The sequence below is a fragment of the Acomys russatus genome, chromosome 9, assembly GCF_903995435.1.
Source record: "Acomys russatus chromosome 9, mAcoRus1.1, whole genome shotgun sequence".
NCBI classification, from domain to species: domain Eukaryota; kingdom Metazoa; phylum Chordata; class Mammalia; order Rodentia; family Muridae; genus Acomys; species Acomys russatus.
In genome coordinates, this window is record NC_067145.1 from 28,230,240 (window position 1) to 28,242,750 (window position 12,511).

Genomic DNA, 12,511 nt, shown 5'->3' on the forward strand with positions numbered 1-12,511 from the left:
TTTCTTGCACTTTTAAATCCAATCTTTAAGAACAGATCAGTGCTCTGTTCAACATGGACCCCGACCCCAACATCTGAGTCACAAAAGCCACAGAATAAACCTAGACTCTAAAAACAGATGGCCAGCTAACCATAAACATGAAATTTGGTCTCAAACTCTTGTGTCTTTACTCTAGAAATCACCAAAATATCTTTAATGTGATTTTTATGGCCTGCACACACTTGTTCTCCTTCCCCAGTTTTGGGAAGTCAGTCAGATGAGTGGCATGAGGACTGAGTGGGAAGTCAGATGAGTGGCATGGGGGCTGAGCGGGAAGTCAGATCAGAGGCATGGGGGCTGAGTGGGAAGTCAGATCAGAGGCATGGGGGCTGAGCGGGAAGTCAGTCAGATCAGTGGCATGGTGGCTGAACAGGAAGTCAGTCAGATCAGTGGCACAGGGCGGAGTGGGAAGTCAGTTCAGTGGCATGGGGGCTGAATGGGAAGTCAGATCAGTGGCATGGGGGCTGAGGAGAATGTCAGTCAGATCACTGGCATGGGGACTGAGGAGAATGTCAGTCAGATCACTGGCATGGGGGCTGAGCAAGAAGTCAGATCAGTGGCATGGGGGCTGAGTGGGACGGGAACAAAGAACATGAGATACATTCACATTTCCTCTCCACGTCATTTACATGTCACACCTATCTTCCCTTCTCCCTATCCCAATCCCCTTTCCTTCAAAATTCAATGCCTTCAGATCACGCGGGAAATGGCTTACTAAAATAAGATATGAGTTAGACTCAACCCATAGCTTTATGACATAAAGAATAGATTTTTCCTTGTGGACAAACAATAATAGTTGGTATCTCTTTGAAAACAACAAAAATAGAGACATACATTGCTAGCAATTGCTAGAATCCTCCACATCAGAAACTGGGCAGCTGGTAACCAGCTGTTTTTCCGTTGAGCTGCTCAGATTAGGCCCCAAATGCAATTTAATTCCAGACTCCAATAGACACTTCCTGAATTATGCTTCACCTCAGTCACATAACAAATCCACATCGCCATTGATTACAAACTCAGCATAGATAATTGTCTACATTAGGTCCAATGAAAATGCCTCACATGTCTCATGACTTAAATATATAAAGCTTCCATAGTGTCAAAGAATTCTGTACCAATTTCCCTGATATCTGAGTAATCCTGTTAGAAAACCAATAAGCAGTCCTTAGCTCATCTTCTTTCATAAATATGAATTCTCACATAACTGACTTACTTAAATAAATCTATATTCAAATGCCCCCTCCCAGGGGAAAAGAAAAGATATATGAAATTAAAATTCAGTATGTGCTGTGAATACCAAGGAAATAAAGATTCAAGAGGAGTGACTAAAATTCAAATACAAAATTCAGCCATGGTGCATATATAGGGATGCCTGAAAATTTCCTGAGGTTGCTTATGCATTATGAAAAGAGTGGCAAATACCTCTAAAAGTGAAAAGAAAAGGAGGGGGGGGGAACCAGGCAAGATGCATATTTAAGATGCAAAAGTGCTCCTTGCCAGCACAAGCTTCAGGCAGGGCCAAGCCTACTGAGTGCTGACCCTCTACCCTTGGCTGTGAGACAGGGTTCCAGTTTTTCCTTCCTCTCTGATGGCTTCATAACTGTCCACTCCTCAGACTCAGGCAAGATGCACCGGACACAATGGGGAGGGTGTGTCTCATCTTGCCTTTGCTCACTGCACTTTCTTTACTTTGGTTTGAAGGTAAGCCACAGTGACTCCTTGCTCCCGGCTCTGAGGGACTATAATCAAATACCTATTATCCAACAAGTAAAAGTAAAACTGTTATTTTCCAGTTAATCAGGAAATCCTAAAGGTTTATGGTATTTATACTAAAATTACCATATAAAAATAATACTCTTCTTTTTTTAATTTATTTTTTAAATAATACTCTTCCTATACAAACAATATAAGACTGTTGCTGCAGTCCCTGATGCCTTGCATCTTCTTCCTTTCATTATTAAGGGATCAAGAATGTGATCACAATCTCAGATTCCATAAATATTCACTTGAAAAAAAATCCACTTATTTGAAACCCAGTTAGGGAAAGAAAGAGAAAATAATTGTAAGAAAATGTTCACAGATAGAGTAAATTAGTGACCAAGTAAAACTAACCTCTTCCTCCGCCCCTCCCCCACACATCCCGCAAAGAATGATGTATTCAAAACTTGTTCATGGTTTGTCCCATCTCTTCTCCTGCCCAGCTTGGCTTTTTCTCTCCTAGATAATAATGTTGTAGTGTCAGCCTCACAGAAATGGATCCTCAGATCCTTGAGAGTAGACAGGCTTGCAGAGAGAAACCTGGGCATGGTGGGAAGACTTCTGTGGTGTCTGCTATGGAAGACTGCTTTTTACAAGGAGATTAAGAATCGTAGAACCTATTTTTTTTTCAACTGTTGGTCCAAGAACAAGCATGTGTGCTGGATGAAGTGTGACCAGCAGCTTCCTGACTGCCAAGCTGACCCCACACTCCTGCTGCCGTGTCTTTCCCACCATGATGGACCATATCTTCTTTTGGGACTGTAAAGCAAAACAAACCCTCTCTCCTCTAAATTGATTTTTCAGGGCATTTTATTATAGTGATGGAAATTTATCTACCTCAAGTGTGTATAACAATAAATGCACCTGTCAATATGTGAGCCTCACATTGGTATGATGGCATCCCAAGAGCAAAGCCAAACAACCCCCCCCAAAAATGCCCAATGACAAGATGTTACCTCTAAACTTTCTCCACTACAAAGAAGTGGAGGACAGAGGTTGTGGCTCGGTTGGGAGAGTGCTTACTGAGCATGCAGTCAACCCCTGCTTCATGTGGCCCACACCTCTAACCCCAAAATTTAGGAAGTGGAGGCAGGAAGATCAGAAATTCAAGGTCGTTCTCAGCTATGAAGAATTGAGGACCAAGCTGGAATACATGAGACCCTGTCTCGGTAAAGAAGAAGTTAATGAATAAATATGTAAAGAAGCAGAGATCCTTAATTTTAGGGGTACGTAGGGCCAAGCAAACTGAGCCTGAAACTTCTGTTTTTTCTAGAAGATACAGACATTCCAAGAAGAAGATGTGACTCTACCCAGAAGGCTAAAGTCAGCTTGGTGGAGGCCCTGGAAATGGTCCTGTGATAGACATGGTTTAACGCCTATCAAATATAATAGAAAATACAGCACCATGTGTATAATAAAAGAAGTCAAGAGCTGAAGATAGGATGTATGCCTAACCTTAAAGTTCCTTGGTAGAAAGCAAGCATTAGCAACAAAGATGCATGCAGGAATTTCACAGTGGTCAAGAGACTTAGACAGGATAAAGCTCAGCAGCTGTTCTGGAACTCCAGGACCTGCAGTCACTTTACTCTTAACCAAGATGGCAGCCTGAATCTGTCTGCCAGGAGACATTGACCTCAAATTGAGAGACATCTTACTTGCAGTAGGCCTGTGATCTTCAAGAGTGCAACCACCATGAGCATGAGAGAGAGAGAGAGAGAGAGAGAGAGAGAGAGAGAGAGAGAGAGAGAGAGAGAGAGAGAGAGAATGTCCAGACTGAAAAGCAGACAATTTATAAGACATTGCCATGGAGGATTCTGAACTGTACCCATGCACTACAAACTGCAGGTGAAAAAGTGGAGAGGGTGGGGTCTAAGAGCCACATAAGCATAGTAGAGTGACGCAGACCTCCAGACTCTGACAGGTGCATCGTGGTTACTGGAACTGCAGAAAAAAAAAAACCCTGAGATGCTGGGGTTGGTTAACGGATCAGCAACCTGCCTTTAAGGAGAAAATAACTCCTTGTATTGAATTAGTGACTTACGGATAAGACTATGATTATGTCAAAGTTACAACATGCATTTGGGGGTTATACTTTCAGTTTTCCTTGGGTTAGGTGGTACTTCCTATAAATATCAATCACTCAGTAAGTTTCTTCTATCATGACATGAGAATATCTTGAGGCAAATGCTGGCTAAGTGAATTTCCTATGAGCATTTAACCCTAATATGCAGAACTGAAGAAGACTGGGTTGCTCTTCAGTCAATATTTCACTCAACAGACAAGGCATGATCCCAGTAGCTTCTCCACACTATAGATCTCCATGATACAAATTCTTAGTACATACAAGATAAGCAGACTGTCTCCTGTACTGCGGCAGTGATTCTTAATCTTCCAAATGCTGCGACACTTTAATACAGTTCCTAATGTTATGGTGGCCCCAACCATAAAATTATTTCCTTACTACTTCATAACTATAATTTTTGCCACTATTGGGAATTGTACTGCCAATATCTGTTCCCAGGCAGTCTTTGGTGACCCTGTGAAAAGGCCATTTGACCCAAAGGAGTCATGCCTCACAAGTTGAGAACTGCTGGCTTAGAGGCAGAGTCTCTAGACACAAAGCCTTTCTTTACACTTGATCAGTATCCTACATTTTACCTAATATTTTCGGAACACTGCACCATAGTGATGTAAACAACAGACATGCAGCATCCTTATTTACAAGTACTGTACATCAAAGGAATGAAAAAAGTGTTTTTCTTTACCCACAATCCAATGGTAATCTGAGAGTAATAGAGATCATCCCTTCATACCTGTTTACATGTGAACACACCTTTAAAAAACACACTGAACACACTGCACCAAACCACTGTCTAAATCCACCACTGCATTCTGCCTTGTTGGCTCTTGGAATCATAAAACTATAGAAGACATCAGAAACGGACCAAGGGTCTTCTTCTCTTTCCAACGTTACCCTTATATGATATACCAGAGCATTAAGCAATGCTAGACTCATCTATACAGTTCCTTATGTCACCTCTGGCTGCAAGCAAGCATATTTTCCTATCAGTTTTGGGAAAAGAGTAAAAAACATGTATACTAATCTTTCTCCAATTTCTTTCACTAGTACGGATAGTAATGAACCAAAAACAATTCAATACTATATGCAATGACCTAAAACACAGCTATTTCCTTGGAAAGCATTGCCTTTCCCTCCTTTTATAATTCTGTTTTATTAGTATGACAGCTATTAAAGCCATCTGTTCCAAGATGTAATACTTCATTTCTTCATGAAGGAAGCAGAGAGATAGGTACAACTGTCCCACTGGGTATGCCCACCACACAGCAGCCACAAAACATGAAACTTCTAAGGGACCTGCTGCCAGTGTGAGGCTGAAGATGGTTTTTCCACGGTTGTGTTCAGAATATAAATGGGCTGAATGGATTCTGCACCTGCTACTGCACTCAGCTACCCACTCAGGAAGCTAAGCTACCATGTGCTAGCAGTCGGCATGGTACTGCTGTTGATAAAAGAAAGTGGAAATCTCTCCTGGGGTGCAGAGAGCGGCATGGGATGCAGAATGGAGGAGCAAACCCTGGGTGGAACCTGCACACAGAAGTTTCTGGAACCTTTTCAGGCCACAAGTGGGATCATCTTTCCCTTGAATGCCATGGGAGTTGTATAGAGTTTGTGTTTTGGGAGAGTGGGGCAATGTGGGATAAAGGGTCCAAATAATAAGAGGAACAAGGTTTACATCTAACATACAACATGTGTTTGCATAGCAACTCATCGTACTGTGCAGCTTGAATATATGTAATCTGGTTTTTTTTTCCAATTAAACACTCTAAAGTTATATGCTTCGTCCTCATCCCGTCATTTCAATCCGTGCTGGCTGGCCACTACATCAGGCAGTGCAGTCCCAGTACACAGTGTGAAGCTAGAACGATCACTTTTTCTCTCAGTGCTATTATGCCTTGAATTTCATAATGACCTCAAAGGCTCTTATATGGAAGTGGGTCACTGAGGGCATGCCTTTGAAGACACTTCTCCCCCTAGGCCCATCTTCACTATGTCTCTACTTCCAAGACATCTGTTTTCACATCATGAACACCTGGGTTCTCTCACTCCACAGAGGTCACCTTGGCCATTACTCACCCCCACTCTTTGGTAATGAGGATGCAGCTCAGCACTAGGGGACTTACCCAGCACTCCAAGGCTTTGGTTCAGTTCCATAACTACAAAAAATTAAATTACCCCTTCTACTGGCACAGTACTCATCACCATGAAAGTTGTATCCTTAGTATAGTCTAGACTGTGCACAAATTTATGTGACTACTACCAAACAGCAAAAATTAAAAGTATGTTTTTCTTGTTTAAAAAAATAACACTGTGAGGAATAACTCCAAATCATTGACCCTCGTGTTTATGGATACACATAATAGGAAATCAAATAGCTTTTAAAATGCTTTCAACTAATTAAATAGAACGGCTTCTTGAAATATCACTTATTAGCAATGCACAAATTTGCTGTTGCAGCATTTTAAAAAAAAACCTGTTTTTTAATGCTCAGGGATCTGCCAGGAGACTGAGAAAGTGAAGGTTTTTTTTTATACTCTATAAAGAGAGAGGGTGGGGCAACTTATGCTCCTAGTTATATGATGTTTCATCCTCAAAGTAAGAATCCTAAAAATTATAATCTATAATAAGATTCTAATGTATATGTTTGCTTGTAAAATCATATCACCACTCAGCAAAATGGTATTTCCATACCCAATTATCCTGTGGACACAGTTTCATTGATGCTAATGGCTAAGTAACTATTGACCATACTGGAGGAGGAGGAGAAGGAGGAGAGGGTTCAGCAACCCTTGCAGACCATGTCAAGGAGCAGCTGCCATGGAGCAGTCTGCACACCCTGGCTTCTCCCACTGATGCTACAAAGAGCTGTGAATGGTCGGGGTTCCCATGCAGAAGGGCACTCACCTGCCAGAACAGGTGCTCCTTGGCCCCTGGTGTTGTAGACAGGTAGACGCTCAGCACTACGGTATGAGATGCAGAGGTGAGGACACTGGCAATGATGGCATCTCGCATGTTGAAAGGGAGCATGGTGTATGCCACAAAGATGATGAAGAGGAAGAAGGACACCTATAGAGGGAAGAAACACGAGGAGTGTCAGAAAATCCCAGTTCCCTTTACCATTAAAGGAGGCAGAAAATACAACATCATCACAAAATAGAGTGGAGCAAACTCCCTGAATTGTAACAAAAACCTAAGTCTGGGCCTCATGGATGGACTCTCTGGAACCACGTAAATCTGGATGTGGTAGTGACAGACTCCAACAGTGTGAAAGACACCCAGAAGTTTGCAGACCAGCTAGCGTGCTGTAGGTAGTGGAGATATACAAAAGACCCTGTGTCAAGGTGGAAGGTAAGAACCAAAGCTTGAGGTTTTCCCTCTGTCCTCCACAGTTGCTATAGCAAATACATGGATTAAAGGGGGAAAGAAATAATAGCTTGCCATTGTGATAGGGAAAAAAAAAAGAAGTCTTGTGTGGGACTTCAAATGTTAGCAAACAAATTACTGCATACATGAGGCTGAGCTTAGGGGCACTTGTGTGAAAGAGCAAGGTCAGTCTCACATCACTGGGGCTTGGCATCATCGCTTTAGTTAGCGAAGGTAGACACACAGATGCAGATGTTTAGCCATTGGGAAACACTTTAGAGGTTCCTGCCGACGACGTCAAACAGAAAGATCATCTGATCTCCCAGTCTCACTCCTTGGTATGTTGTTTTAAGTATATGCACACATGTACTTATCATAGAATTTGCATTGCCAGTTAACACAGATACCCAGCTGTGGATGGGTATCAGCTGGCATGTCCATGCACCAGGATGTGATTCAGGAATAACTTGGGTTAAAGTCTTGACACACGATGCAATACAGATGAACCACGAAGGTTCCACATCGTACGATTCCATTTATATGAACTATGCGTAGTGAGTAAATCCACAGAGATAGGACACAGAGGCTTGGTGATCTGGTTGGCAAGATCTGTGAGCAGGCCTGTGGAGCAGCAGAAGCATTGTGATGGCCTCACAAGCTTAGACTTTCTCGGGGTGATGGGAAAGACTTCTTCTGCATCAGACACAGATATCCTCTGCCCAATACTGGGAGTGTACTGAATGCCACTACATTCTTCATTTTAAAATGACTAACTTATATTTTATGCATTCCACCTTTATAAAAAAAAAAAGCAATCAATAGGAAACCACTTAGAGAAACTTTTAGGATGGGGATGAAATGCTGACTAGGTGACAAAGCAAGAACATTTTCATTGCAAATGAGCCAGAGGTGGAGAAGCAGGACACAGTAAGCAGGCGACAACTACAGCTGGAGATCATGGGCCTCAGGGGAGAGAGAGGCATGTGATCACGGTATCCTCTGCCATTTGAAGAGGACACAGAGGCCCAGTACGCTGGATGGACATAGACAGCTCACCACAGCAGTTCTGGTGTATGTTTTCCGTGAGTTTCCAAGTGTGATGTGAGCACCAGGCTCTGCTTCCTACAGACTCAAAGGCAATGCAGCCAAGAGAGGGCCAGGCTTCATCTTCTCTTGCCTACTCTGCACATTTGTAACTTAAAGTTCTTGTCTCTCTCTGCATGCTGTGGTTCCAGGATGGCACCTTACGATCTGCCTCTGTATTAGTGTCACAGTTGAAAGAACACATCGAAGACAAGCAGTTTACAGCCTAAAAATAAATGTGAATTCCTAAAACATGTCCTTTCATGTTCTTCAGGACATTTGAAGCGGGACATCCATTCATTACACAAAAACAAAACAAAACAAAACAAACAAACAAAAAACCCACAAAGTCCCCTGAAAATAATGCATACTCCTCTGAGGAAGCAGCTGCTCCTGGAGAGGGAGGAAGGAGACTCAATCAGAGCTCTGAGCAGATGAGTCTGTCATGCATGCCAGCTCTCTCCTCGGCTGAGAGAAGGGCCACCCTTCCCACCCAGCCCCACTCTGAGGAGACAATGAAATGGCCTCTAAATCATCCTCTCTCTTTGCTGCAAGCTCAGTCACTGTGGAATGACAGCCAAGGAGAAAGCCACCGTGGGTGGGCAAAGTGACCAGAAGTCCTCGGGAAGCTGGGGTTTGGTGTGGGCCATCTGCTTCAAGCCCCCGCTTCCTCCCCTTCAAGCTATATTTATATGGGCTGTCAGGATAAAAAATGTGGGTGAGCAGATTAACATAGCGATACTTTTTCTAGCAAATATTTTTTTTTCTTTTGCCTCTTCAAAATAAAAGACTATGAAGATGTTTTTTCAGCAGGACATTAGTAGTCAGCATGACACACATTCTCTTTTTTCTATTCTATACGAGGAACATAAAACCAAGGCAGATACTTGATATTAGGTCATTTACACACAAGGATGCAGAGTGTGAACAAGGCCCAGAACTGATTTCAGTAGCATTTCATGCAGTGGGCAATGATCTGACCAGACAGAAAGGGATTGTTTCCCTCATGATGCCTTCCTGAGGACAGAACACGCAGAGAGAGTTCAGGGAACCAGTTGTTGTATTTGAAATCCATTCTTAACCTTTGCCAGCATTTACTGAGGGCTAACCTACCACAGTTGGTTTTCCAAAGTTGAGGTATGCAATTGCCTCAAATCAAGGTCAGGGTTCCAGTGATGGTGCTCCAAGAACTCAGGCAAAGACTCCTGTGCAGCATCCACCTGTCCAACTTGGCCAATGCAGGTCAAGCTCAAACCTTCTGGAGGAATTGTCTTTGCACCGTATTAATCTCAAAAGGTTCTCATATTGTTAGGTCTATTTTCTAACCAACTTCAAAGAGCACCATATGTAAAACTTAAATGGATCTGGCACTTCTAAAAAATATGTGGGTAAAATGCTCCAGAAACTTCTCCTGCAATCTTTAGGGTTTCCATGTTACCATGGGGACATGAGACTCCTCTTAGCTGTACTCTTCTCTCTGTGTGGGACAAGGGGCTGAAAATAAAAGCAAGACTAGTGTTCTGAGGACTATAAGAAGTGTCAAGTAACACAGTATCTGAAGTGGTCATGCTCATGTCAATAAAGTGGCCACAGGTCTGCATTGCCACTGAACCTCTGCGAGACACACACATCTTCCCACCCATCTACCTGAACTTTGAGCTCCACCACACTCTAGCCCTCAGAACTTTTCCATGTCCTCACTGACCTGTTTCTCTTGAAGCCAACGCACTTCGGTGACGTCTCAGTCTCCAACCACCCATGTACACACCACCACCAAAGCTTATCTATCTGTTGTCTTCTGGCTTTCCCCCATAATGCATTACTGCTATCTGTCTATTGTTCTGTCCTTATTTCCATGACACTGTCAGAGCCTTTCCATTTAGCAACAATATAGCTTATCCAATCCACTCTGCCTCTTCTGCCATCTGCATGAGGACAGCAGAGTGAATCCTTTCTTGTTTGTGTCCACCCAATTCCTGTCTCCACGTTTTTTTGGTTTTTGTTTTTTGTTTTGTTTTGTTTTGTTTTGTTTTGAGTATCCAGTTCAACTTCCTGTCACCATTTTCTTCTGTTATGGAGCGTTCAAGACTTTCTATGAATCATAAACACAGCTAGTGTGGCCTCTCTGTGTAGAAAAAAGCAGTACATGAAATGTCATGTCTTCTTTTCTCCCTGGCAGGCATGGCATGGAGTGACAGTGTTAGAACTCCTTTAGCATATATGTCAGAAAATGAGGACTGAAGATCTCAGATGACCCATAGTGGCCTGTAGTTACTCAAGCAACTGATACACATTGCTAGTGTTGAGCTCTCAAGTCAATGAGCATAACTCAGCTGATCTCAATCCATATCAAGGCCATAGACTCCCCCTCTGTTTTATTAGTTATGTTTATAAAAGTGGACTGTTTTTATATATATTGCTCATCAGCTTGCTTTTTAAAAAAATATTCCCTGTGGCACAAGACTATAGATATGAATATGTTCCGCTTTCTAGTTCAAAGCATTGTATGCTAATAAGTGGATTGCCCTGTAGCATGCTCTGCCTTAGTGCTGACCTTTCCTAGCAAGACAAGCACCCATGAGTTGACTTTAATATCCGTTCGCCAATCTACCTTGCTTCAAATTTCCACTTCCTCTCAGCCAAGTAATACTGCCAAGTTTATGCTTCTAAGTGTAGAGCTCTAAGGGCTTGTCTTCCTTGGATAATGGCCTCCTCTGGTCTACCCTAAGACTGCATGACATGACAAGTCCTTTTCCATCCATACCCCTAGTCCTCTGTACAGTTCACCAACTGTACTTATCACGTTTATGGTTCTTATTTGTCTATTAATGCTCCCCCCCCCCGCCCACATACACAGTGAAGAATCATGACACTTTTAAGAGCAAGGATTTGATTTACTAAAAGCCAAGACTGCAGTGCTCAGGGCTGCACCTGGCGTGATAGCTGCCTCATAAATTGTTGTTGTCCTTTTTTTAAAAAAAAGTCTGTTATGCATGCCAGTGTGATGCAAGCTGATCTGCTTCAGGGGCATCTATTAGAAAACATGTCTCTAAATCCGGTTCACTGTTCTCTTGGTATAATTGGCCTCACCATCAACTGTAAACATGTTGATTTCTGAACTAACAGTTTTCTATTTAATGGACCAATTACACGAAAAGTCCTCAGCTCTCTATTGGACAGACTCTGGCCAGACTCCCATCATAGGCAGCACCAGGTAGTAAACAGTGAGCAGCTCTTGCTCACAGGGAATGCAGGCTGCAGTGCCTAGCCCGGCATCTTCTCTCCCAGCCAATCCCTGAAATTCCCGAGTCCTCCACAAAACACTTCCCAGGACTGAAGTCTTAATTAACAAGAGGGAAGGGGTGGCCTAGGCTTTGGGCAATCAGCCTGGCAGCTGACATTCCTTGGCCTGCCCATGCACTTGAGATTGCCAGAGGTCAGTCCAGAGGTGCTGGTCACTTTCAAGTCCATCAGAGTACCTTTTGTTTGCATGGTACACCAGCTGAGGAGAGACAGACTCATTCAGCACATGCTTTCTGCTTCTAGCGATACAAACTTGCAAAAAGGAAGCCACTTTGCTAGAGTTCAGTGTGATCAAAACTGACTATCAATAGCTTTTGTCCTTGAGAAAACCTTCAGAGCTCCCAGAGCTAACATGAAGCAAGGGTATACCCTCATGGTATAGTCTCCTAGTGTTTAGGAAACCCTGAGCTGAAGGTTTGAAATGTCAAGATCAGAACTGTTAGGGGTACCGCTCGGTCCTCTGCACAGAAGGGACTGACTCTTCCTTCTGTGGAGTAATACTGACTCTTGTCAGTCTGGGGACATCTAGACTTGGAAGACCAGGAATATTGCTGACTTAACCACTTACTTAGAGTCATATGCTAAAAGCATCAGCTTCTTATATCTCTCATAACAAATTACTACATATTCACTGACTCAAAATGTCAACAAAAAAGTCACTTTCATTGTTGAAAAACTAAAAAATTTAAATGCAGGTGCCAGAAGGGCTGCCTTCTTCCAGGGGGGTTATGGGAAAATCTATTGAGTTTTTGCTTTTCTTCTCACAGCACTGGGCAACCTAGCCATCCACTTGCTTGAAGATATATCACTCCAGTCTTGGATGCATTATTCCAGGGTATCTCTCCTGGTATCTGTGGGTACCTTTACTTGGCACCTTCTCTATGC

General features: G+C 42.8%; 1 protein-coding gene across 1 annotated transcript in view; it reads right to left on the bottom strand.

Annotated features, from left to right (window-relative positions):
- Window positions 1–12,511, bottom strand: part of Adcy2 (adenylate cyclase 2) — a 364,093-nt gene that overhangs the window by 248,665 nt on the left and 102,917 nt on the right. The window contains exon 3 of the mRNA XM_051151053.1: window positions 6,782–6,943. Coding sequence (XP_051007010.1) covers window positions 6,782–6,943 — 162 coding nt within the window. The remainder of the gene's footprint in view (window positions 1–6,781; window positions 6,944–12,511) is intronic.